General features: G+C 39.3%; 2 protein-coding genes across 4 annotated transcripts in view; one reads left to right on the plus strand and one right to left on the minus strand.

Moving 5' to 3' along the window:
* Positions 1-12,324: 12,324 nt before the first annotated feature.
* Positions 12,325-17,202, plus strand: esd (esterase D/formylglutathione hydrolase). Its single transcript, XM_068702083.1, is given in 10 exon segments — positions 12,325-12,421; positions 13,016-13,090; positions 13,271-13,359; positions 13,852-13,950; positions 14,336-14,460; positions 14,562-14,615; positions 14,618-14,698; positions 15,298-15,396; positions 15,823-15,990; positions 16,852-17,202. Coding segments are annotated over 9 exon segments (864 nt in total). The 5' UTR covers positions 12,325-12,421; positions 13,016-13,022; the 3' UTR covers positions 16,933-17,202.
* A 1,041-nt stretch (positions 17,203-18,243) lies between these two features.
* lrch1 (leucine-rich repeats and calponin homology (CH) domain containing 1) overlaps positions 18,244-27,677 on the minus strand; it is a 66,502-nt gene continuing 57,068 nt past the window's right edge. For 2 of the 3 annotated variants that reach the window (XM_068702059.1, XM_068702054.1), the window contains exon 18: positions 23,129-26,782. In XM_068702059.1, coding sequence (XP_068558160.1) covers positions 26,489-26,782 — 294 coding nt within the window. In that variant the 3' untranslated portion in view covers positions 23,129-26,488. Of the gene's footprint in view, positions 22,528-23,128; positions 26,783-27,677 lie in introns of those variants that run through there. The other variant, XM_068702069.1, reaches the window with a different exon arrangement.

Genomic DNA, 27,677 nt, shown 5'->3' on the forward strand with positions numbered 1-27,677 from the left:
TCCTGGAGAAGTGCTGCGTCTGTATGCACTGCTAACCGCTGGAAAACATCCACGTTAATACTTTAAACCTGCAGCTCTCTTCCTCTGACTCTGCTGAGACCTCTCTGATGACACGTTCTATTACATTTAAAGGAATAGTTGGGAAATGCGTTGGTGCCAGCGTATTTCCCAAAATGTCAAACTATTCCTTTAAATAACAACCAGTTTAAAATCAATTCAAATGATCACATTTGTGTACAAGGTACATAAAGGTCAAAATTCTCTCTCCCTGAAAAACACAAAGATTGTAGCAGCTGGTACTTTGAATTGTTCTTTTAAATGTATTAGGGTTCTTTTAATTGCAGTTATAGAATTATGAATAATACAAACAAAATGATAATAAATAATAATAAAAAACTTTTACTCTGCCATCTGGGCCAGGACAACCTTGTAAATGAGATTCAAAATCTCGATGGCATTTTCCTGGTTAAATATAGGTCAAATATGGATTAAATAATTGATGCTTGAAGAACATCATCTGTACCGTTTCAGATAAGCTCTTGTACTTTGATGTCTGCCTCAGCTGACACATCATTCCCATAATGTCTGCGTGAAATTTCCTCTTCATAGCAAAAGCCATGAATCATTGTAGTGGACAGAAATGACAGAAGCTGAATGTATAGTAGTGCAATGAGTCAAGAAGAGCACTGTTTCCATTTAACAAGTCCATGTTACCTCCACCTTCTGCTTCATTAGGACCCTGTTTGTATCTTCAAGATGAGTCAGAAGAAAGGAAACCCTCTGATGGCAAAGACAGGAGACAGATGAAGTGGAAATGGACTTCTTTATTTACAGTTAGTGTTTCTCCTCAGAATCTTCCACACTTCCCAGAAACTAGTCACACACAGTGTAGCTGGCGGTCACATGTGTTTTCACACCTATGGCTCATAAACCTCAGAGACAATCTATCACACCGAGTGACAAAAAGGAATTTTCACCAAACCGATGTTCGGAAATAACTGTGGACTAAAGGCTTTTTATTTCACATGAGGAAAACCACGTCCTGTTGTACAGTTTCCAGCCTCCACCAGCTAAATCACGTGTAAGACACAAGTATAGCCACAGAGGCCCTGTAATGAGCATCTATTCTGCATTATCGCTGCAATTAGAAAATACACAACACATTGTTTTACTACCCTTCTCAGAGCCAGTACTGAGTAAAACATTAACACACAAACATAATGTAATTAGCGGATCATTCTGAATTACTGATATAATTCAGAAGGACTTACACTTCCCGAGGATATCATTATCTCTGATGTCCATCCAGAATAAACGGCCATAAATCCGCTAAGAAATAATAGAAAAAAGACGCTGCTGAACCTGCTCGTGAATAACACATATTTTAAGTTTTCCTCAGTTTCAAAGCAATCCAGTGATAGTCGTCTGTACATCCATGGGTGCACTGCAAACAGGAACTGCTAACAGATAATTCGGCATAGTTTTAACAGTGAGAATTTGATAAAAATGAATTACCATCAGTTTCATCCTATTGGATATTTAGGAGAAATTGTCACTATTAGCATATGAATCCTTGAGTTATGGACAAAAAGACAGTGACTTTGATGTCTGTCCATCAAATTCTGATGAAATGTCCTCCTCAGTGCTCCCGCTCACCCACATCAAATAAAAAGTCTGTTTTAAGTGCAGAGGTGTTTTCACCGTGTGAGCAGCCTGTGAGACCGTCTAGTCCTCCTGCTAAGGCTCCAACTACGAGCTCTGAACACGAACATCTATGTCCACTTCTTCTGTGCTATTGTATGAGCATGCACTATTTTCTATGAAGCAATAAAGACTGGTTAACTTTGCCTACTTTCTAGATGTGAAAGTGGAAACTAGAATACAAACTGAAGACCATCCGGTGATAAAATCACACATGCCGCTTTGCCAGAATGGGCCGGTGGTGTAAAGTGGCTTTCATTTTGACCTTGACTACACACATGTTAAGTTTCGTGACTGCGTCTTGCTGTAATAAAATCTGTCCACATACAGACAGAAATATAAACACCTGGCAAAGTACTCAAAGATTCCACTGTAGTAGTTTTCTCTACAGTACTGTATGCGTCTCCAGGACCACATGTTGCCATAATGGCACACACAAAGACTCTCAAGGGGAAAACAATACCAGCACAATGTCACGGCTGTTAATAAATTTGGAAAGCAGCGTCATGAAACCAAACACTGTTTGTCTTCAGAGGGAAACTGCTCACAGCTGGAGATCCCAGATGTGATGCTGATTTATTCATCAAACACTAACAACCTGGGAGGTGAAGATGACTCGCTGTTGAATCAATATTGTGTGTTTCATGTAGAGAAACAATCACTGAGGAAAACTTTCCTTTTTCACCTTTACGATGCTGCTGAAAGACGATGCAGATGCTTCCCCGAGCTGTTGGAGTAAACACACTGCTAATAACCGTCACACGCTCCTGCTTACTGAATGTAAGCGCTGGATAGCCGTCCATCTGAGGCACTCTACAAGCAGAGCTTCCTGTTCACTGTAGCTCTATTAGCCCTGACGACAGCCGTTCCACATTATGTCGTAACAAGAAAACTGTAACGCCCTGATGTTTTTCTGTGAAAACACAGAAAGACAAACCACAGATTTCTCAGTGGCTCGGGTTGTTAACTTTCAGCTACAACTCAGCATGGTGCTTAATATCTAAAACAACAGAGCCTCTGAGTGTCTAAAAGCTTCTCTTGACATCTAAAGAGCATAATATGAGATGAAATTGAGGCATTTCTCTCAATTTATCCATTTTAAACAATGATTGTGTTTGTGCATCACTTTCCTAAGGTGAGCATGCAAATTATGGTCCAAATTGAGGATCACATTGATGATGATTTAATGTATATTAGAAATAAATGGTTGACCCAAATCTTAAAAATCTAATAATCTATAAATTAATCCGTTAATCTATAAAAACCACCACTTTAAAGTAACTGTGAGGAACTGTTAGCTGGTTATGAAACTGTCTCAACTTAATACTGATGCCTCTCTGTGGCCTACATAATTAAACGAGACCACCAGCAATAAGCATGTCATTGCTGAAATCACGCTGGTTCACCAGAAACTCCTTCAGCTCAAACTTCATGTTTAGCGTTTAACGTTAGCGACCAGCCCGCCGCGGACAGACCCAGGCCGTAACGCTGGGCCCACTGGAGAGAAGGGAGGCACAGGAGAACCAGAACCAGGACTGAGAAGGGCAGATTTTCAGATCCTGCTGCATTTAATGAGAGGTTTTCTAAAAGAACTCAAAACTCTACCACTTTTGTCTGCACGGACCGCCAAAATCAACAACAATAAAGTTCCTTGTAGTAGCTTTAAAAGTATTATCTTTTTTTTTGAGCGATATCATTTTGGGTTTGACAGAAATCGTCTGGCCAAAGTAATGAAGCAGTTTAAGATCAGTGATTCCTAAGTCACACTCATTTAGCTTTGACAGAAAGAACACGGCGCGCTGCGGCGGATAAACCCTGCCAGAATTATTTATAAATTCATACATATTCATGCTCTGCCTTGTAGAGCTCAACCATTCACCCCAGCTGATCCCTGTGTGTGTGTGTGTGTGTGTGTGTGTGTGTGTGTGTGTGTGTGTGTGTGTGTGTGTGTGTGTGTGTGTGTGTGTGTGTGTCTGTGTGTGTTGCTTTACTAGACTCTGGGTACAGGAGTTAAAAATAATCAGTTGACATTAAATGATGAAACCGTAGTGAATCGGTGTCACACTGCTTCGTCATATTCAAATGTTTTACTGAAGTAATTGTAGTGATAGAACACTGTAACCGATTCTAATTAAAAGACATGCTTTCAATTCCACTCCAGTCAGAGAAAATGTACTCAAGGTTTAAAAAGTACAGTGGTGAAAAAAGTATTCATATTTTTTACTGAAGTTAATGTATTGTGATACCACACTACAGAAATACAGAATTATTAGTAAAAGTCCTGCTTTAATTCCACCTGAACCATAATCTGTATTGAGAGTGGAGTCGGGCAGTATGTAGACTCTCGTCTGTATCGTGCTGAATGGTGTTTAGTCTCCTGACAGCTCAAAATCCAGCGTCACTCACATTAATCCGGTTTGTCAGCCTGTTGACGGAGCTGTGATCAATTGAAAGAGGATCCTCCTCGTTCGCTGAACCCCAACATGCATCCCGGCGCTGATGATTTATTGATGCCTCAGTATTGATTAGCACAGACACATCTGATCCTGTTGGGTCTTAAACGCTCAGATAATTCATTCTCAGGCTCCTGCTGGCGAAACTAATCCCCAATCGTTACATTAAAAGCATCAATACTTGACACGTTGCACTGTGGTTTAAAGAGAGAGCTGTGGTGTTGCAGTCCGTTTGTTTTTTGGTACTAGCAACAGAATAATGAAATACAATACAAACAATCCATATAACAAAAATTATGCATGTAATGTGGACATATATGAAAAAGGTCTACCCAAGAGGATATTAAGCAACATCCGGGTGATGCCAAAAAGTTAGAGCCTGAACTAAACGCCGTCCTCTCCACCGTGTAAACTGGAAGGACAGAATACACCATGAGCGGATTATGAGACAATGGGCCCCCGGGCACAGACTGGCCCCACCACCAGGAGCAAGAGGCACCGACTTTATAGCTGTTTAGCGCCTTTATGTTGTTGTTACGCATCTCACTGTGGTTTTGTGTCTCTTTTGCCCACCAGATATAGCTAGCTACCCCAACTAAGAATGGCGGTGAATTAGGGAGACAGCGAGGAGGACGAGATCAACCGGCATATAACAGGGACGGTGAAGGAGATGTAGCTGCACGACGAGTATGCTTTTGGTCACAATAGAAGCCGACCCTTTTGTGTCAAACATATATTAGATCAAACTGCATGCAAATAACACAAATCAACAAAATCAACCCAAACAAGTAGAAATATTCAACTCAGCTAATGTCTTCAGTCCTGTTTGGTTCCTTCAGCCTCTCCTGGACGGTCCCTCCCTCCTTCAGATCTTCGCTGCTCTGAGGAGCTTCCAGACGCCTCAGGGAAGATGACTGACACTCAGGCGTCCCCCGACGCACCGCACAGCAGCGGGTCTTTGATAAAGCATGAAAGCACTGAACAAGTGTCCAACTTGAACATTACCAACTCCTGCTGTGAAGTTAGAGAACACATGGCAGTAAGGGATTTTAATTATAACGTAAGTACTGCTGAGATCGCAGGAATGCTTCATCGTTGAAAGAAGAAGTTGAAACCCTGTAATGCAACATTTTACTGTGAACATGAATAACATCTATATGGACGTTGAAAGGTTTGTAATCTCCTGCCACAAAAGCTTGATTGGGTTCAGTCAGATGTCTGATAGGACTACTACTGTTTATGTTTTTATGCTTATAGGTTGCAAAAAGTCGTCTTTACAAATATATGTTATTTTCTATGAAGGGTTTGAGACAATATCCCTCTGAGCATCAGTTTAATGCTTTCTTTGTGCTTTCTCACCTCACAGGTTTCCATGGATCTGGACTGTGGACTTACCTCCTGCCATGGCCCTGCCTGACACCCGCTGCTATCATTATTATTAATGGTCACATTATTATTACCATGACCAATACCATTAATGCACATTACTGACTTTGCTTCTTCCCTGGAGTCTTTGTGCTTTCTGGCCTCGCAGGTTTCCGTGGATCGTGGCTATATCTGGACCGTGGTCTTGTCTCCTGCCGTGGTTCTGCCTGACACCCACTGCTATCATTATTAGTAGTAGTCACATTGCTATCGCTATTGCTACTAATCTTGTTATCATTGTTGTTCCGCTATATCCACTTTTGCTGTTATTATTAGCAGTCATAATTTTTCCATCACTATTATGGTTACTACTCTTATTTTATGAATAATTTCTGTCATTTGCATTGAATGTGTTGTGACTCTGTTATGTTGTTCATTCTGTACACATGACATCTATCACACTCCTGTCCATCCTGAGAGAGAGAGAGAGAGAGAGAGAGGGATCCCTCCTGTTGCTCTCCTTAAGGTCTCCTCCTCTTTTCCTGTTTTTCCTGTCCCGATATGAGGATCCAGGGACAGAGGATGTTGCTTGTGTACAGATTGTAAGAGGCAAATTTGTGATTTGGGGCTATACAAAATGAATTAAATGGAATTGAATTGAATAAGAATAAAAGAAAACACCAGTTATTGGTAAAAGAAACTGGAAGCTCAGCACCAAAACGTGTTTAGATAGGAAAAGGTTCCTGTTTCAGTGTCAAGTGTACACGACATGCCTATTACAAGCTGGAATTAACAAGTTTGTTGCTTAACACTTCACAATAGAAACAGAAGGTTAGTCTATAGGTTTAGCATCATTGGAACTGGATCAGGAAAAATCAGCTGAACATTAAATATTTAAAGCCCAATTGCACTATTATGGTTCAACAATGATGGAGGATGAGTTACACTTTTCTGGACTAAAAAACAAATTCACAGTTAACAGTATTCTTTCCTGTTATGCAACGCTTTGATGACATCAAGTAAATGGAAGTTTCAATCATTTAATTATTCTATTTTGGGGGCCAAAATTATTTTTGAAATGAAAATAAAACAGGTGTCTGACTTATACTGTTTTCATACCCATTATACACCTTATTCCTTCTTAATCCGTTATCTGCTCCGTGTGTTCCTCTTAACTGAAATGTATTCAGAGTTCAAAAGTGGATGAGGAGGGATTTAAATCAGTGAACTGGCTGATAAAAGTAAAAACCTGCAGGATTCTTAATAGATGAGACAGGTGAACATCTATTATCCGTGTCATACTCCTGAAGCCAGATACGAGGCCAAATTACCCAGGAAATGTAAAACCCTGCGTCTCCCTCTGGCTCCTGCTGGTACAGTGATAGCATGTTATTTGATTAACATGGGGGAACATGTAATTAGCAGAGCTGAGCTCAGAAAGGAGCCTCTATCCATTTACCATTTGCTCCAATCTGATTAGCTGTGCACGCTGCATCAAAGGCTTCATGACCTTGATGAGATGGCGACATCCGGTTCGAGGACGGCGACTCATGTTACCGATGACATCGCACATTCTCTCGGTCCAGTTATGAGTTCATCTGAGCTTTCTCTTGTGTCCTTTCCATGTTGTCCTGTCTCACATGACGGTCCGTGACTCAGACCAGTAGTGGAATGATGCCAATGCAGGTTCAGGTGTGACATGTGCAAAATGGCCCAAATCCAAGAGTTCAGCCTGGCTGTTCTATTTCTACAGACGAGCCTCTGTTGGCAGTCTGTGCACACACCACAACACACCAGCATTATTAATACCACCTTTGCACTTGTCTGGATTGTGCCACTAGAATAATTACGGTGTTAATTATAACCAATTAATAGATTGGTTATTTCATAAAAAGCAATTATGAATTGAATAATTAACTTTGCATTTAAATGAATGCACTAAAAATGTCAAATATCGAGTTATTAATTCAGCATTTAAAGACAGAATAAGGGAATTAACAAACTGATTGTTTTAAAGAATAATTTGTAGACAAACATTTAGAAAAACAACCTTATTAGAAATAATCATAGTAAGAGCACTAAAGTCATGCCATATAGTAGCTATAGAGCTGTCTCAAACAATTCATTCTTTTGATGTTCCCAATTGTTTTATATTTGTTATCTGTTGTTATTGAAACAAATGAAGGGAAAGTACTGGAATAGATAGTGTTGGCTGGTGAAATACGCATAAAAACAATATTCAATTAACATTTCTTATCTGACTAATAGCTAATAGAGCATCGTTGACAATATAAACAGCAGTGTAGTTACCACTAGTTGATCCTCTTTGCAGTCCAAATTCATCGGTTTGAAAACTTCTTGCTCCAAAGTGGATCTTTCTTTACTGTGTTGACTGTCACTTCAATGCTTAGAGATGCAGCATATTCATGAGGAAACCCTGGTGTCTCTTTTCCAATCAGTCGATAATCAATAATTTGTTGAAGTCATTGCAAGTAATGTCAAACAGCTTCTCAAACTTGAGGATTTGCTGCTCTACTCTGATTTATTATCGCTGTAAATCTTTTGGATTAGTGGTCAGTCAAAACTATTCATTTGCAGACGTCACCTGAGGAAACTCCTGAATGGAATATTAATTGATAGAAAAAAGAGGAATCATTTAGACAGTCATTTTCGATGCGTCAGTTTCAGACCTAATTTGATGGCATCACATTGTACAGATCTATTTGTTTTTCTGGTCACGCGGTACACACAAAATGTATAGTAACAAAAGGAGCGTGCCCACACACACACACACACACACACACACACACACACATATCAGACATTATCATTCATGGCCCACTCCCGCCCATTAGCAGCTTATTAGATTCTGCTTCAGTCTGATTAAACTCACAACATCCTGAGATGCTCTGATAGACTTGACTGGCCCCTCCCATCCACCCATATGTGTGTGTGTGTGTGTGTGTGTGTGTGTGTGGGGTGGGGGGGGGACAGCATTCATTCCACTGTTGAGGACACTATGTCACAGATGTGTAAGTAAAAATGATGCACACCCCCTCGTCAGTCAGCATCAAACCTTTCCTGTGTTCATGTGAATCATAGAAATCTTTACTAAGAACGCAGTAACTCCCCGGTTCTTTCTGTTGCACTTTATTTACCCGGGATGATCTAGACAGATAGACAGTTTATTTATCCTCGGGGGGGGGATCCTCATTTTACAGCAGCTGGGCACGAATGGACCACACGGTGCAAAGAACAGTGCAAAAACAAATGTCACACAAGCACCAACACAGCATTTCAAATGTTCTGTACGACCTTTTAAGACAATAAACACAAACAAGGCATTTGGAAACATATGAAGTGATTCTCAAGTAGAGTACTGATATTTGCATTCCTTCATGCGTTCCTGTAGAACTTTTTAGGGAATTCCTGGTCGTGGCATACCTTGTGTTGTATGTAAACTGTTTGCAAAATGTGATTATATTTACATGCTGTGGTTCTCAAACGAGTTGCAAAAAAGGTCAAACAACACATCTTTCCTTTTTCTACAGTTGTTTGTTGTACTACCACTGAACTAAAGAGACCTGAAAATACAATCCTTATATTGTATAAAACAGAATAACACAGTTGTGTCCAAAGACTGGGTCGGGCCCCACAGGAGGGACGCAGGAGATCTCATTAGGGTCGCCAAATAAACTTAAAGAATTTCTTTGACGCCTAAATACATTTATTTTAGTCTAATTAATAAAGTGTTTAAGATGTCTATATGTTCTAAATAACACATGCATAAACAAAGTTGGGATTTATCAAACTTCTATCTCTTCAAAATGACTGGTTTACTTATTCCAGATAACATGAGGTGATGTGGAAACGGCTGTAAAAATGGACAGAAACAATCGTTTATGCACAAATTAGATTTTATCCCAATCTGTAGATAAAGCCGAATATGAACAGGGTCACAATGGTTTGTCTTTCTTTTTTTTTTAAATGGATCTCCATAAAAACAGTTTGGGAGACACTGGTGTAATATATACAGCCTATGAATACTGTGGCCCCAAATGTCCATTTGTGTCTTTTCTTTCTGTCTAACAGTCGCTCCAGCTTCTGCTCGGTTAATCAGGAAATGTCCATTTATTATTCATATTCTCATTAGACACCTGTGTCCACAGACTCTGGTGTTCAGTGATGAGGTGCTGACTCCAGATGGCCTCAAGAAACCCACAGACAGACATGTCAAACATGCAAACCTACATTTTACTGATCTGAAATTCATCAACTGTTACTTTTTTTAAATTCGCCGGGATCATTTGTTAGGAAAATTGGAAATCTCTTCACACTGAAAGTGTTTTAGGGGAGGAAAGACTTCTGGAGAAATAGAGGAATTACTGTTAAACATATTAAAAGTAATACAGTGACTAATAACTGGTGTCAGTTCCTCACTGATTATTGATTCTAATCATTGAAAATACTTTGGTGGCTCCCTGTACTGTAACTGTGAGGCATCAGATTATCTTACATTAATGCTTTTTATTTTAAATAAAGATGAAGCAACAAGTATGAAAATATGCGATTGTTGAGATCCACTGACATAGCTGAAGTTTGTTCTGTGTGAGGGAAAATCATGGTATTATCTCAGGTTGTTAGATTTTACTTTCATCCTGCTAAACTGTACTTTGTCAGCCGAAACATGAGGTTCATAAAGAATCACTTATTTCCACATAAAGTGGAGGTCGACTGGGATAAATATGACATTATCCGACTCTTTCTTTACAGTTTCAGCTCAGTTGATACATCAATACATGAAAATATGAACCACACACGTCATGTGTTTATGTGCGTGTCAACGCTCATCATGTCTGTCACACTGAGGCGACTCAGGTCATCAACTCCCAGAGCACCGGAGGTCGGCAGGTCGACTTACTCGGATGAATAAATCTGCATAAACATTCACAAGAAACGTCGCTGTTAAATAACTGTGAAATAGGAAATCATCAAATGCCCAGAATGAACTGCAACAAATGATGTTCCAAAAATAAAATCATCCAAACTGGTGTTCCTCTGCATCCTCGATCTTTCTGACAAAGACATCATGGAGAAACAGAAACTTGTCGACGGGTTGTGTTTGTGTGTCAGGTTTCAGATCTTCTTCATGAACTCCGGCCTCCAGAGCGCGATCACACTGACAGGCTTCACCCGAGAAAGAAATCAGAAAATTCATTCTGTCATAATACTTTCAGGAAAGAAAGGGATTATGTGATGACAAATAAAGCATGACATCACAATAAAGTCATAACATTACCAAAAAAGTTTAAGTTTTAGATTTTATGTGGGGCTTAACAGGTTCAAATATTATGAATTTATTCTCAAAATATTACAACTTTATTCAGGACATAACAACCCATTTACTACACACTGCACCTTTAAGGGCACTTCAGGGGTTGTTGATTTAGACCAGTACAGGAATGCGCACACACACACACACACACACACACACACACACACACACACACACACACACACACACACACACACACACACACACATGTCCAGTTAGAGGACAGTGGCTTTAAAACACTGAGGGCCTTCCACTGCTGCCTGAGATATATAAATGATGAGCAGGAAAACAGTAATGTGTGACAAATTCAGTTATAAATGGAATCCTCCCAGCACACATGGGTGAATGGCTGCAGGCATGAACATAATCACGTTGAGAGCAGGGAGAGTATTGAGGATGCTGAGTGAATTTAATCTGTTTTTTTTTGGAGGGGTGGGGGTGGTGGACGATTTGAAACGGTCTAATTTAGGATGCAGCTGAAACGACAGACAGGACAGTATTGGTGTGCTGTGTTTGTATTAATAAATAATTTATAATCCAGGTTCCGCATACGCGGTGAGGGGGATGAAGACTGCCGAGGAAACAGAGACAGATAAACAAAGTCAGACTGTACTGAGAGAAATAAACACACAGGAGGACAGTCATTACATTTGTTTTTATGTTTTGCTTGCTTTACTTCACACAGAGCGGGAGACTTCTTTTAAAAAGAGGTTGCCACAGACAGCTACAAACAGGTTGATGAGAAATGGTAAACATGATGGCTAAATGGCATATTGGACATTTGCAAAGCTTTCAACAACTCAGTGGTGAAGTTTTATAGGTATTGTGTATTTTGGAGAGACTGACCAAAAGGAGTTCCCCGATGGTGGAACATGATTTTGGGCAGGCAGCCTTTTACAGCAAGCTAACGTTTAACAGCTACTGGATGTTCCATCACTCCACGTCTCCGCATGCCTGCCCTGTCTGTCCTCTTCTGCTCGGCTTCTTGTGTCTTGTCTTCATTTTACTACGTTCATTCTCGCACTGATTGTTTGTAAATCATGTTTTGGTTTTTCAAAACACAGTTGAAAGTAAAAATAGTATGCACTTTAAACATGTGCATGCACATAATTCTAAGCTTTATGTAAAATTCAAATATCCAGAATAACCATTTTTCAAATATATACACATCATATAATTATCTACCTATTTGTTTTTGTATTTGTAAGTTATAACCCTACTCTGAATGAATCAATATGTTATTATTCTAATTTATATAATAATAATAATAAATAATATAATCATAATTATTAATAATAATACAATCTAATTCAATAGTATAATTGACTATTTAATAAATAAAATGAAACAGATATATACGGCATTTTTCTACGAAACACCAGCGCCATCTAGCGTCTGAACGTACGTGTTACGTTACGCGTTACGTTACGTTACGTGGAGGCCTCTATGACGTCACCACGTTGACCCTGACGTCGTTGGACTCTGTTACCTTCTGGTAGTTCTGGTCCGGGACGACACTTCTGCAGCCGTTTGAGCACACGTTTCAGCCAAATACTGTGGTTTAAAGGTATGCACCGGAGAAGTCTGCTTCTAGTTTGTGTGTTTGCTTTGTCACAAGTTACAAAACAGCTTTAACTTCTAGCAGACACTCGTAAATGAGAGCTGACTGTAACACGAGCTAACCTAACTGCTAATCCATGCACGCTCCCTGGTTAACGCTCACCAACCTAACTTTACTATTTTTTTTACATGCAGCTGTGTAACAGCTGTCATAATGTGTCCATATGGTGTGTGCAACGTGTAAAATGTAAATGTATGGTGTTATGAAGCTGTGCAGAATACGTGCTGTTAATTCACAGGTAGCGTTATTTAATTTAACTAAACCAAACGTTTACACTGCAAAGTCTTCCGTAACAAGTTGTTTAAGCCGCTTTTTGTAAAAAGATGCACAACGTGCTCCTGAGATAACAGTTATTACAGTTATCTCAACGTGCTGACACTCAATGAGTTGTTAAAAAGGATGTTTCTTGCAGTTTAGCTGTATTTTGAAATAAGAGAAAACACTGTAATCCACATTAAATCGGTTGGAACAGCAGTAGTGAAATATTCAGTTTTTGATCACTATTGTCAAAATACGATTGTCATCGTGCTCTACCTTCAGATCAGAGATGGCCCTCACACAAGTGTCCTCCAACAAGTGCTCTGGTGGCTTCCAGAAGGTGTTCGAACATGACAGGTGAGATCTGTGTGCTCAAAAGTCCAAGTTTACACCGAGACCTTGCGACACACACACACACACACACACACACACACACACACACACACACACACACACACACACACACACACACACACACACACACACACACGTGAAGGTATGAATTGATGTGTGTGTGTGTGTGTTTCCTCCATGCAGCACTGAGCTGAAGTGTAAGATGAAGTTCGCAGTCTATCTGCCTCCCAAGGCTGAGACCGACAAATGTCCCGTCATGTACTGGCTCTCTGGTGAGTGTGCTTCCCAACTCTTATCTGTGTCACTTAGTGAAAACGTACATCTTTAAAAACACCTCACAAATATATAATTTCATGTTTAAAAAATATAAAAAAATATAATTTTGCAAAAAAAAGCTTGTCATTGTAGTTTTTATTAAAGACAGAATTTAGGAATTTTGCAGATTAATCCACATCTGGTGCTCTAGTGAGTATTTGTGGCAGGAGGACTGTTTGTGTGTGTGTGTGTGTGTGTGTGTGTGTGTGTGTGTGTGTGTGTGTGTGTGTGTGTTTGTGTGTGTGTGTGTGTGTGTGTGTTGAGTCTAAATAAACTAGTGTGTGTTCATGGTAACATGTCACCCAGTGCAACCGTGTGACTCAGTGATGTGTTTTTAATAGTTTTTGGACAACAATGGAGCCCTACAGCACAGAGGAAGAAGATATATCAGGCCTGTAGCTCTTCGTTGCCTCCTCATCATCGTCACTTTTCATTCTGTTTCTCTGCAGGTCTGACGTGTACGGAGCAGAACTTCATCACCAAAGCCGGCAGTCAGGTCCCTGCTGCAGAGCACGGCATCATCATCGTCGCACCGGACACCAGTCCACGTATGGACACACACACACACACACACACACACACACACACACACACACACACACACACACACACACACACACACAGTAGAACAAACACACCTGCTCTTCAGGGGAGGACTTCATCCAAGCCGCCTTTACCTTAACACAAGTGCTGTTTATTTTGACCCAAAACTTGTCAAAGGTGTGTGCCTACATTTTACCAACAATGCAACTCGACTGCAGAAAGGTCAGTCAGTGATTGCCGTGTGTTGAGCTAGTTACGGCTAATGTTAGCCTGGAGCCTTTAGCCTGCAGGCTTTCTACAACCTTCTTCATAGTATGTTGTAGCACCTCAGAGATTTCGATGGTTTCCTGTCAACACTTTGACACGTCATTGTTTCCCAACATGCACCAGGTGGCTGTAACATCGAGGGAGAGGACGAGAACTGGGATTTTGGCACTGGAGCTGGTTTCTACGTCAACGCCACGCAGGACCCCTGGAAGACCAACTACCGCATGTACGCCTACATCACGGAGGAGGTGCGTTGGATTTATGTCACCTGCTCACCTGAAAAACTTGACTTTTCTATTTTATGTTCAGCTAATTAGTTTTCTTGATGATCTCTCTCGCTCTCTCTCAGCTCCCCAAATTAATCAACACTAACTTCCCCACCGACCCGGACAAGATGTCCATCAGCGGTCACTCCATGGGAGCGGTCACTCCATGGGCGGCCACGGGGCGCTCATCTGCGCTCTGAAGAACCCTGGGAAATACAAGGTAATGCATATCATTCAGGAAGGGGTGTGTGTGTGTGTGTGTGTGTGTGTGTGTGTGTGTGTGTGTGTGTGTGTGCAACCAGATTACTGACATTATCATCCATCATTCATCAAAAGCTCTATTTCCAGTAAATGTAACAGGTCAAAACATCAAGAGTATACAATTTTATTATTCAGTGAATTATTTAAATAAAGTGACAACATACAATACTGTTCATCAATTCACTGCTACAGTACACTGATCTCTAATAGAACAACAGAAAACTCTTTACTCTCACTGAGAATAATTAGAACTCACCACAGGCTGCTGAATCACACGGAGAGTGAGGAACTTTACTGTTTACATTTGATGAGGATCAACATCAACAAATGTGACATAAATACAGCAAATATTCTGATTAGTTATTGAGAATTCTTACATAATAAATAATAATAAAAAATAAAACAAGTTTGTTATTTTTGAATAAAGTTAAAAAACAAAAGTTAAAAAATGTCTGTTTTGTCCAAATTTTTCCATGTGTATTGTATATTAAGAGAATTCCTTGACTGTGTACTCGTCCTCTACTCTGATGCTGACGTGTCCTCGTGTGTTTCCTGCAGGCCGTGTCTGCGTTCGCTCCCATCTGTAACCCGGTGCAGTGTCCCTGGGGACAGAAGGCCTTCTCGGGATACCTGGGCTCCGACCGGTCCACGTGGGAGGTAAGAGCTCTGCAGACTGTGGTCTATAATGATTATTACAGTTATTATGATAACTGTAATAATCATACACTGATTCAAAACTTTACTTCCATAAAAGTAGAGAAGTATTAGCATCTAAATGTACTTTAAGTATTAAAAGTACTCGTTATGAAGATTGTCCCATTTCAGATTCATATACGTTATCTTATTGGTTTATAATCATTAATGTGTTAATTACTTTAATGTTGCTGTTGTGCTGTTTCAGTGCAAAGAAGGAAAGAGTAGAAACTTTTCACCAGAGAACTGTTTGAACAGTTTGAACAGTTTGAACAGTTTGAACAGTTTGAACTGTTTGAACTGTTTGAACTGTTTGAACTGTTTGATGGGTGTTTGAGGATCCCACGAGTTCTCCCGCTTCCTGTCCTCAGTCCTCTTCCTCCGTTTCAGGCGTACGATGCGACCGTGTTGGCGTCGTCGTACTCCGGTCCTCAGCTCGACGTCCTCATCGATCAGGGCCGGGACGACCAGTTCCTGTCGGCCAGCCAGCTGCTGCCCGACAACCTGATCGCCGTCTGCTCCGAGAAGAAAATCCCCGTAGTCTTCAGACTGCAGCCGGTCAGTTCCTCTAAACTCATTTAAACTCACGTCTGCTATCACTTTATGTTCCTTACTCATCACTGTTCTGGTTTAAACTTGGGAATCATTGAGTTTAATGTATTGTTAGTACAAAGTAATGTTTAAATCCTCAGTTAGTGGGGAAAAATAATGTTTATTAATGATGAGAGACTAACAGTTTAAACAGTCAACTAAATGTAAACTTTAAAATATTTGATTGTAGCTCCAAAGGGTCTACACATTATTTTAATAGTGAATGTGCTTATAATCTGTTGATATCAAGTAAAACACAGTTTTACCTTTTAAGTGCACAGTTAATAACAATCTTATGTTCCTCACTTTAATAGACTACAGTACTGCTCCGCTCTTCTCCAAACGAGCTATGCTGCTCTCTTTGCAATAGACCTCTTCCTAAAAGAGTTTGGCAAAGTTTCAGTCTTTTCAGTCTCTCTCACTCTTTTTTTTTTTTTTTCTACTTTGTGTGTCCTTGCTGCGCCACAGAAACAGCGTTTCATACTATAAAGACAGAACCGTGTGAAGTTATTCTCCTGATTTGTCTCACTCTGTCTTTAACTCCGACTACTGAAGCTTCATTGACTTCAGCTGAACTTCAGAATTCATTTTGGATTCATTGTGCATCCCTCGTCTAAAACCAAAAGATATGCAATTAACCATGAAATAAAAGCACCATCTATTTACAGTATACAAGCTGCAAAATGTTTGATTATCCCCCCCAAAAAAATCCAACTTATTTAATTACAATTTATTTTGGTATAACCCAAATTTGTTAAAGTTCGGACTTTAACAAATCTGTTTTGCTTGAGTTGCTTTGTGACGTTGAAGTGGTGTTTCCTCCTGCAGGGCTACGACCACAGTTACTTCTTCATCTACTCCTTCATGAACGATCACATCAAGCACCACGCCAAGTTCCTCAACGCCTGATGAGCCACCAGAGAAGAAGCAGAATGTAGTACAATGACGTCATCTGTTCCCTGGAAACCAAATCTAAAATGGAGATGACTCGGAGGCCTTTGTACTTTCTGTTTAAACAACTTTTACCTAACCTCTCAAATAAGAACAAAAACATACATTTTGAGCCATAATTGATAATTGAGCCAGTGTAAATTAAAAAGAAGTTTCCTGTGATCAGTTTGTCTTTTGTCATCGAACAGTCACAGCTGTATTTTCAAGAATAAAACCCTGCGTTATTCATTTTGGTGTTTTGTTCTTATTAAAGTCAGTCTCCAGATCATGTCCTCCGTCAGACTACAGGTTGTTTCTTTTACACTGATGCTGTCAGCTGGTAATGCAGCTCTCAGGTCAGTGGTAAACCTGTCTTCTTGTGGATACTGAGACTTTCTTGATGCTGCTCTGTCTTCAGACCATCACGTGACTGAAGCGTTGCACCTTCCCATCAATAACGTGTCACACTGCGAGGAGAGAGAGAGGGCCCAGGAACATGAACAATGACATTTGTAGAAATGTACAACATGTTATATTTTTGAACTTTTTTATGGCATACTATACTATGATTTTTTTTTATGAAATATATTTTCTGGCTTTTTGACACTACACTATGGCATTTCTTATGACATTTTAATGTTATATTTGTATCATTTTTATGACATTTCATAAAAGTCATAGTATCGTATATTTTTTATGACTTATGACATACTATATGACATTTTTTATTACATACTATGACTTTTTTACAATATATATTTTTTATGACTTTTATGACTTACTATAACATTTTTTATGAGATCCTATGCAATGTTTTAATGACATGTTACAATATTTTTATGACATACTATACTATGCCATACCATATGACATTTTTTATGACTTACTATATATTTTTTATGACTTACTAAAATATGAGATATTTTAGACATACTATATATATTTTTATGACATACTACAATATGACATTTTTATGACATACTATACTATATATTTTTTATGACATACTAAAATATGACATTTTTATGACATACTATGACTTTGTAACGAGCTATTTGAGTTACTGTTGCCTTTCTATCAGCTCGTACTCACCTGTATATTTGTTTTTATTCAGAGCATCCTCCGTAGAGCCTGGCGGTGGAGGTGGTGGTGGTGGTGGTGCTTTATTACAGGGTGTTTAGAGGGCTTAGGTACTGATGGAAATGTTTGATTTAAATAATAATTAAAGTCTAATCATTTTAGTTTTGACATCCACATATTTTGTGCAGAAAGTATTTCCACGCAGTGATCGCATTATTTAGACAGTTGAGGTCTTTATGATAGTAATGAGAAATACAGTGCATTATATACAGTATTCACAGCAGTTAAGGCGACATTAAAGGGACAATTCATGCATTTAAATTTGAGTTGCTGTACAACAAATTACAGAAAAGGTTCACAAAGAGTTACAAAAGGGTATGTTACATCAAAGTCACATAAAAAATAAATTTCCTCCCAGTCAGAAAAGTACAAAAATGTGAGTACAGGCTGTTTCTGGACAATATTTATATACAAAATAAGAGACATTAAAAACAACAACACTGCTTCAGCAGGTTTGATTCACCACATTTACACAATTTACACCAGCGTCACATTTTTTAATTCTCTGTTCTCTCGTTTCAGATTAAAAGTGATTCAAGATTTTCTCAGTTGCCAAAACAAAGATATAAATATAGAAGTTTAAAGTGCAGATTCTGTCTGGGAAGCAGCCGCTTTGGATTTATTGCTTCCCCCCCCAAACGAATGTGATGTGACGAGTACAAAACCGTGGATATGAAATATGATTACATGAAGAAATGTTCATTAAGAACAAGCAAATGAAAATCTTAATTATTTACTAAAACCATCCATATTCTTTGACATTATAATCCTGATATCTTTTAGACTTGAATTAAATCAAAATGATTTAAAATCATGTAAGAAATATTAGGATTGTTGCAATGTTTTACCACGAGGCAAAAATAATACTGTTATCAGATAATATCTGATATAATGTATATAAAACAATATCTGTGTCATTACTTCACCAAGCTGACCATAGTGTAGAAATATGTGAACATGTATTTATTGTTTGATCATATACGTGATATTGTGGATTCATCAGAGTGTTTTCAGGTGATACAGTACATAAGGAAACAGACAAATACATAACTAATCACTAATTCTTTTAATACATTAATTCAACAATAGGAAATCCTTGTGATAAATAATATGTACACAGGCTATAGTACATTTAAATAAAATCATTTAGTTTTATCACAAGAGAGTAAATGTTTGTTTTGGCAACTGTTCAAATCGATCCAGTGGAAACTTTGATTTTAATATTAATTTGTTTTGCTGCTGAATCTTTATGCAGCTCAAGCTTTGGAGAGCAAGCTGCATCACATGTACAGAAACAAAATCACTCATTCACACATCCTGCTGGTTCCAGAGTGTCAAGACACTGATCGTGGTTTTATTATGGCATTCAGGAGAAACACGACGGGATCCAGACCGGCCTCGAGGGTTTTGAAGGGGCAGTACGTAAATCCAGAAAGTTATCATTATGACGGGGTTTATTTCTCAATATCAGCCAGTCAGTGGTCACAACCTCTCAAAGGTTTGGAATGAGTATTATATTGATGTCCTCCTTCTTTCCTTCAATAACAACTATTTAAAAAAAAGAAGATAGAATCAGTATAATTCAGACACCAAATGTGTTCTTTACATTTGGTGTAGTTTGGGCCCCAAAAGAAGAAGAATTAAAAGAGTCAAACTTCCATTTAGTTGATGTCCCGACACTTCAGTGTAGTATTTCCAGTGTGGTAGTAGCATTTGAGAAGTAAATAATCAAATTCCAACTAAATAATTCTAATAACATAAAAATAAAATACTAACTCCACCGGTGATCATTATTATTACAGAGCCAGCTCTTGTAATGTGCCAGTGGCTACAATGTCATCCGGAACGAGGAAATATGTAATATTAATCCTGTGTCAATGATACCAAATGAAGCAGGAGACATGTAATGTTCTCATTTTGAGTTCTAGAAATATATAAAATAAATAAGAAATATTTAAGAAATATATTTAAGAAATATATTACAAGTTCCAGATTCTCTAGCTCTGATGAACAGACCTGCCCCTCTCAGGACGGAGCTATTACAGCTATTATCAGGTCCGTAAGAACCGGTCCCGTCTTCACTTCCAGCTGCTACGTTTGATTCAAATGAGTCTCAGCTCAACTATTTATGAATTATGAATCAACAAGCCTTCATGCTCAAAGTGACTCAAAGTAAAAGTCAGTCTGAAGACGAAGGTAAACGGGAGAACATTTTTGATCCGATTTAAATCATTCTCACTTTTAAAGCGGCGTTTACTTCCCTCTAGTGGTCAAAATCAATGATTGCAGTTTAAAGAAAGCCCAAACCAGCTTTAGATATATCTATATATCTCTGAATGTATATATAAACATATTTATAGAGCTATATGAAACATCCTCAGCTGCTGTAGTTGTTCGGAAGAAGTCAATGAGTTGTGCCGTTTGTTCAACAATAACTTACTGCCCCCTCAAAAGCTCTTGGTGTCTAGTATGATCTGCATAACCACATGACACACACACGTGCACACGCACACGCACACGCTGGAATGAAGCATCAACAGCGTAGTAAACCCAAACCGACTCTGAGTCACAGAATCTCTGATCTCAGCAGCTCCGGCCTGAACCTCAGAGGTTTGGAACATTTTGCTACGATATTAACTTGCAATTTTGTAATTAAGCTCATTGCTTATGAGTTTTTTTGAGACTCAAAGTGTTTCAAAGAGAGTTTTTAAGATGTCCTAACTAATCCAGACAGTTTGAGCCGGAGGTGTGGCTGCATGAGATCCGATGCTGCACCGGCCGCATCCTGAAATATAAAGAATCTGACACACAACTCTGATATTCATCAAGTGCCTCGCTGTATGGAAGCTGATCAATATTTACACATGACTCAAGATGATGTGGGGTCTCAGCCTGAAGATGCAGACATGAGGAGTGTTTTGTGACATGAACACTTTGTGTGTCTTGGCACATTAGAAAACTGAACGTCACAAATAAACATCAACTGCTGAAGTGGTTTCACTGAAAAAATCCTTAAAATGCCGTCAGTGAACACAGATTAACAACACGTAGAAAAGAAAAGATAAATAAAATACCTGGACATGAGAATCCATCAGAGATGCTTGATGAACACAGACTTAGTGTCCCACAGTGGCACATTAACAGACTCAGACCTGGTTCAGGGACATGCAGAGAGCTCCACAGAAAGTCAGCAAAACTTTTAGAAAACAGACAAAATCATACCTAAAATATATTAGAGAAAAATATTTTTTGGCATATTTCTTTTTGAAAGTGTACAACAACTCAAACAACTTATCTCAGCTTCTCTTTATATTATAAATATCTTTATGTTTAAATACAAATCGTGGTTAAACGTTGCCTCCCTCTATGTTAAAACTATAACATTTTGGTTTTACTCACACAGTCCAGTAAGTATAAAAGATCTTTAATCTGGAGATCAGTGATGGGTTGTAAAATCACACTGCATGATATCAACAGGTGAAGCTGGTGCTGCTGATTGGCAGCTCCACCAACTCTAAATCTAATTTGTAATTAAACAACACGTTTGAAAAGAATCCCCTGCACCTATTCTTGTACAACAGAGTTTTAGGGCCATGGTTGAGAGGAAAATAATCTCAGATTTTTAAGATTAAATCACTTTTTTTATGAAAATAATATGAGAATATAGTCATTACAAAATAACAAAAACCATACTTTTCATAGGGAAAGTCATAATTTTACTAGAATGAAGCCACATCTTGTAATACTAATAATATTCTGACTTTATTGAATACAATTACAACTGAATCTCAAAATAACTAAAAAGTCTTGAAAGTAACTTCAAGAAAAAAAACATTACAATTTTTTTGAAAAAAAGTCTTATTTTTACAAGAAAAAAACAAACTGTTTTATGTAGTAGAATTATGACTTTATCTTGTAATATTCTTACTTTTTTTTACTCCCCAAAATATTGTAACTTCATTCTTAAAAGCAATAAGCATCCTGTCAATGTGGCCCTAATACTTTGTAATATTTTTTGGTACAACCAGTGTAAGAATTTAAAATGAATACTAGAGTTGTATTTATGCTCATGCTGGTGCATGTTGGCTCTTCCACCAGTCTATCCGTGTGGCATCAAACTGACTCCACCCAGAAGTTCCCTCTCATGAATAAGCAAGTAAATCTTTAGTTCCCTTAACACCATGTTGCATCCTTGCATCTAATAAAATCACTGTGTGACAGAGGGATGCAGAGTGACCACAGAGCTGCAGCTTAAAGTGAGGCTCTGATCCAGGTGTGTGTTTGTTGTACGTGTCAGTCAGAAGAAGCTCCGCCCGTCTCTCACGTCAGGAGGGAGTGTTTGGGGGACACCTCGTCCACCAGAGCCGCCACCGTGATGCTCAGCTTCACCAGGCCTTTCTCCTCCAGGATGTGGTGAGGAAGACACAATTTGTCCTGGGAGGCCGGAGTCAGAGGGACGGAGGACAGAGAGGAGTGCAGAGGCAGAGAAGAGACACAAAGGATTTAGACACAAAAAGAAATCCACAAATTCTGGCAAAACATGGACCAACAAAACGTTTCTACTGAGTTTGGCACATACCGGGTTGACACTGATGCATACTGCCTCCAGGAGATAGCCATAGCCCACACTCCAAAGAGTCACTCAGCTTATCCTGCATTCTTTCATATACTAAATGTATGTAGCATGTACTAGATTACTGCCGGTTTATTTATAGGACAAACAACACTTAGGTCTACTGTTAAGTATGAATTAAGTTTTATATTTAGGTCACGTGACAAACCCGGAGATCATTATGTTACACGTAAAATAACCTGAAAGTGTTTAAATGTTTAAACTTAAAGTTGGTGCACAGCTCTGGACTAGGTTGTAAAACCTAAGATTAAAAGAAAATATATTTTATTTTACAAGCAAATAAAAATATCTGTCCACCAGAACCTCTAAAGTTCACTAATCAACATGTTGTATCTTGTTTGTTCGATTTGTGTAGTTGTCATCTAAAGGCGTCCACCTCCACCTTAAACAATGACTCCTTCGAACAGACACCACCCCCAAACTGCATTTATTACCTCAGTCTTTAACAGTCAGATATCATACATCAGTCATAAAAATAATCCTCCTCATACATGAAATCCATTCACATCGGCACAAAGTAAAAAAAGAAGCAACTGCCAAAAATTAATTCACAGAATATGAAATATAATAACATAAAGTAATCATTTATAAGTAAGTAGTTTATGTCAAATATTCAGTGTATGATAAATATAAGGCATTTCCTGTTTGTGTAACATCAAAGATTGAAGGCCAAGACGTCTGCATTCATTCAGTTTCTGTGAATTAATCCAACAGCCAATCAGCTGCTCACATGGTCAGGAAATATTCTGCTTTCTATTAAATTGCAGCGTGGGTGCCAGCAACAGTTTTTAATTCCTCTAAACATTACAAACAGAGTGATAATCTACACCTCCACGTATCAAACCCTCCAAGATAATCTGCTTAATAACATTAATATATATCTAACTTCATAAACTCATCTAAAGCCCTTCAAATGTTTCCACAGTCACACTGCATATCAGGACACAGAGGAGTTCAGAAAGCAGGACGAAGATAAATAAAGAGATAAAATAAAGTTCACATTTCTCTTAAGTTTCAAAACATCATACTCAAATATTGTGTTTAAATAACAATTCACATTCAAATTAAGACCCCAAATAACAACTAACTGATTTAAATAATCATTCATTAATATAATATGGCTTCCGTTTGCTCCTCAACACTTTATAATCACAAATTAGAAAAGTCCATTTACTCTTTGTGTAGCTCTATACTTGTGAGCCACTCAGGAAACATGTGCTTATTCTGCAGTCCAGCTCCTCTGAAACACGGGAACAACTAGGAGAAGTCAAGGCATCGTCCCTCAGGTACTCATGTTAAATGTGCAGGAGATCCTCTTCTACTCAAAGTTAAACGAGTGTTCATGGAGGCGTCCCCCTCATCCGGCACACACACATCCAGCGCAGCCGTGATGAAACAGACGGGCTTTAGCGGTTCTATTTGGTGGCCATATTGGAGGTCTTCAGCCCTTCTATAGTGTGTTCTGTAATCTCAGAATAAATTGGTGGACATGTTTAGCTTGTTAGAGCTACTGTATATCGGTGCATTATTGTGGCTGAGTAGTGCTACAGTAGTTACATCACAAAATGTCCTGAAACACTTATTCTGAGAGAACGTTGCTGTGCTTTCTGGTCCGACTAGTGGCATGTTGTTCAAGAGAAAATATCTTTGTCCAATGTTTCGGTACTATGAAGCTAACGTAAACAAACATTGTTTTCTGTTATAAGATTTTTACAAATTGCAAATGAAGGCAATTCATCTGTGACTTTTAGATTTTAAGAAGCCAGTGTTTGCTGATCTTTACAGATGCAGAATGTGGTTTGGTGAAGAAACTTGAATAAATGGTCATGTGCATGTAAACATAGCCACTGTCCCAATAATATTCTATCAAAAATCAGCTACAGAATAGCTACATGAATCAACAGCCAGCTGCTGTAGCTGTGTATTTATTAAGGGTGTCCCCGATTAAGAACTCATATAATCAAATCTGATTGGTCAAGTCTTGCCTATAGTCGACTGATTGTCGAATCATTTCATATTTATTATTCCCTTCTGTTTAAGCTTCATGAATCCATTCAAAAATAGTTAAAACAACATCGTTGGCCGAGATGTGTGACTGTCGCTTAGCTGTTGTTTCAGAATTCAACAGCACTGTTGATATTGTGTGTGTGTGTGTGTGTGCGTGTGTGTGTGTGTGTGTGTGTGTGTGTGTGTGTGTGTGTGTGTGTGTGTGTGTGCTGTCCGTGGTACTGACACCGAGCATCAATGGACAAGGAGACGCGGTTTCTTATCCGGCTTGCTTTTCATGGTTGTTAATAGAACTTTTTGTCCTAATTCCATTTTCCACATTTTTAGCAATCCACAAACAGAAGGGAAGTGAAGGGAGTCAACGGGAGAGCGAGACGCAAAGCGCATACAGCTGATATAACGAATCCTTCATAAATCCCAAACGGCCAAATGGCTGCTGGGAGATGTGGGTCCACCACACTACACACAGCATCCATCAAATCTGCACATGACCAGTGAAGAGGTCAATACTGGCCCAATTTTTCATTGTGTTATTCTTCTTCCAACATGGTGTTTACATCCCTAATGGATAAGATAAAGAGCTCTCATGGCTCCACCTAAACCCTCTCAGTCCTGCACAGATCAGACTATCTCTGCTGTACAGCATGTCCAAGAGACATCAGGGACTTTAAGTAACCTGCTGGTTCACATGTCCTCTGTTATACATATATTTCGGGTCAATTTATTGTAAAGACACAAAAAAATGTTTGAGGGCTGATTTTTTTGCCCCCAAAATGGACAACAAGTAAAACGAAACAAAAAAATAAATCAAAGGAGGAGTAGCTGACGCTGCATTCGTATCACATGGGAAGAAAAGATTTGGTGGTTTAAAGATGATATACATTTTATGAATCCCATATGGGAAAATTTAAATGTTATGATGGTAATTTTTTTAATTGTGTTCACTTTAGTTTTATAAAGTACACACTTTTTAACACTTAAGTTTTAGTTAGCTCGATTTTATGTTCATCACAAATGTCTAAGAGCAACAATACCCTCAAATTCTGCCAGTCAGAGACCAGCAATGAGCGACTAGAGACTGGTGGAGCCACTTTAATGGGTCCCTGTGCTGTAGCTCGGCTGGTATAGCCAGTATATAAACAATACGGCACATTAACGGCACGGCCATGTTATGTTTAAGAAAAATACTATTAACTCATATCATCAATCCACAGGTCTCCCAACCTAAGTTCAGAGCCACAAAGACCTATAAACAATAGTATTAAAGTTAAAATCACCTCTCCTGCTGAACATCTCAGTGCGACATTTAAAATGGAATCTGATCATATTCTTGCAGAAATCATTCTCCACGCCTTCACAAATCAGCTTTGCACTGACAACTTCTTCGGTTTGTTAGTGCAATAGTCATTCCACTCACAAACAAATGGCTTTTGCTCTTTTGAGCCAGATGTTTTGAGTAAAATCTGACAACTATTGATAAAAATAAGTATTGTATTTCATCTGAGAAGAGAAACAAATATGTGTACTGCTCCACACTTGTTTTGGGTGTAGTAGCTGTGTAATGCTCACACATGTGGATGTAAAAATATCAACACTAACGAACACTTCCAGATAAAGTTGATTTATTTCTAGCTTATTTTGGAGCGTGATGTTTCCCACGTGACATGAATGCAGCAAAAAAAACAAAGGAGTAGTAGCCTGGGCAGAAAAGGGGGCGGGAGCTGGCAGGTGACTGACAGGAGGCTGTTGTCGCGGTTACGTTAGCTCGCTCCAACTATAGGCCACGAACAGCAGAACTAAGCAGAGGACGTGAAGCAGGCTCGAGCCAATAAGGTCCCAGATTTGCCAGGCGGGAGGCGGGGTTTGAGTGGTAACAGAAACCAATGAGGGAGTCTCCGACACCCCGGAGGAGGCGGGGTTTGGAGTTGAGATCGCCTCTTTCTGTTTCCTGTTTGGAGAGGTCGAATCCAAGGCAACCAGCGTCTGAACTGTGGCGCAAACTGGCTGCAGGCGGCACTGGGTGATGTCATAGGGCGAACAGAGGGAGGACTAGCGCCGCCCGTTAGGAAGATGGAGGAAAATAAATGTAGGGAAGGGAAGAGGGCAGAAGGTGGGAATGAAACAAGGGAGGAGGAAAGGGAAAGAGCCAGGGAAAGAGAAAGAGGAAGAGGGAAGAGGAAAAAGAAAGGTGGAAGAGAAGGGAATAAGAGATGAGGAAAAGAAAATATAGAAAGGGAAGGAGGGAGGGAAAAGGGAAAGAGGGAGAGAAAAGGGCAGAAGGTGGGAATTAAAACAATGGTCGGAGGGAAGAAAGGAAACAAGGGAGGAGGAAAGGGAAAGAGCCAGGGAATGAGAAAGAGGAAGAGAAAGAGGTGGAAACAAGGGAATAAGAGATGAAGGAGATGAGGAAAAGAAAATGTAGAAAAAGAGGAAATGAAGATGGAACAAAGATGGGAGGTTAAAAACAAATTATGTGACAAAGTGGAGGGAGGAAGAGGAGGAGGAGGAGGAGGAGGAGGAGGAGGAGAAGGACGTGGTGCGATCCAGCCGGAAAGTAAAAAAGAGAAAGAAAAGGAAGGAGGTTAACACAGAGGTCAGAGGTCACAGACGAGAGAAGCTGGTGGGGGGGAGGAGGCGGGAGCAGGCAGGGGTTACCATGACGAAGAGCAGGGATGCTTACTCTCTCGCCCAGTAAGCAGACCATAATGAGGAGTGGGTAGAGTGGCTGATGGGAGAGCCAGTGCAGCAGGCCAGCACAGAAGCTATTATTAGCACGTTAGCACAGAAGCTATCATTGACACGCTAGCTCGGAGAAGCTCTTAGCAGGTCAGCATAATCGTGGGCATTAAAAGCATTCGCTAGTTTGCAAACGTCCACACAGAGGCAGCAGACAGTCAGCAAGCAGCAGCAGCAAAGATGGAGGTCAACGGTCAACGAGTCAGCT

Source organism: Cebidichthys violaceus, unplaced genomic scaffold (assembly GCF_023349555.1).
Source record: "Cebidichthys violaceus isolate CVI_PGR_0920_01 unplaced genomic scaffold, fCebVio1.0.p SCAF_11, whole genome shotgun sequence".
Taxonomy (NCBI): Eukaryota; Metazoa; Chordata; class Actinopteri; order Perciformes; family Stichaeidae; genus Cebidichthys; species Cebidichthys violaceus.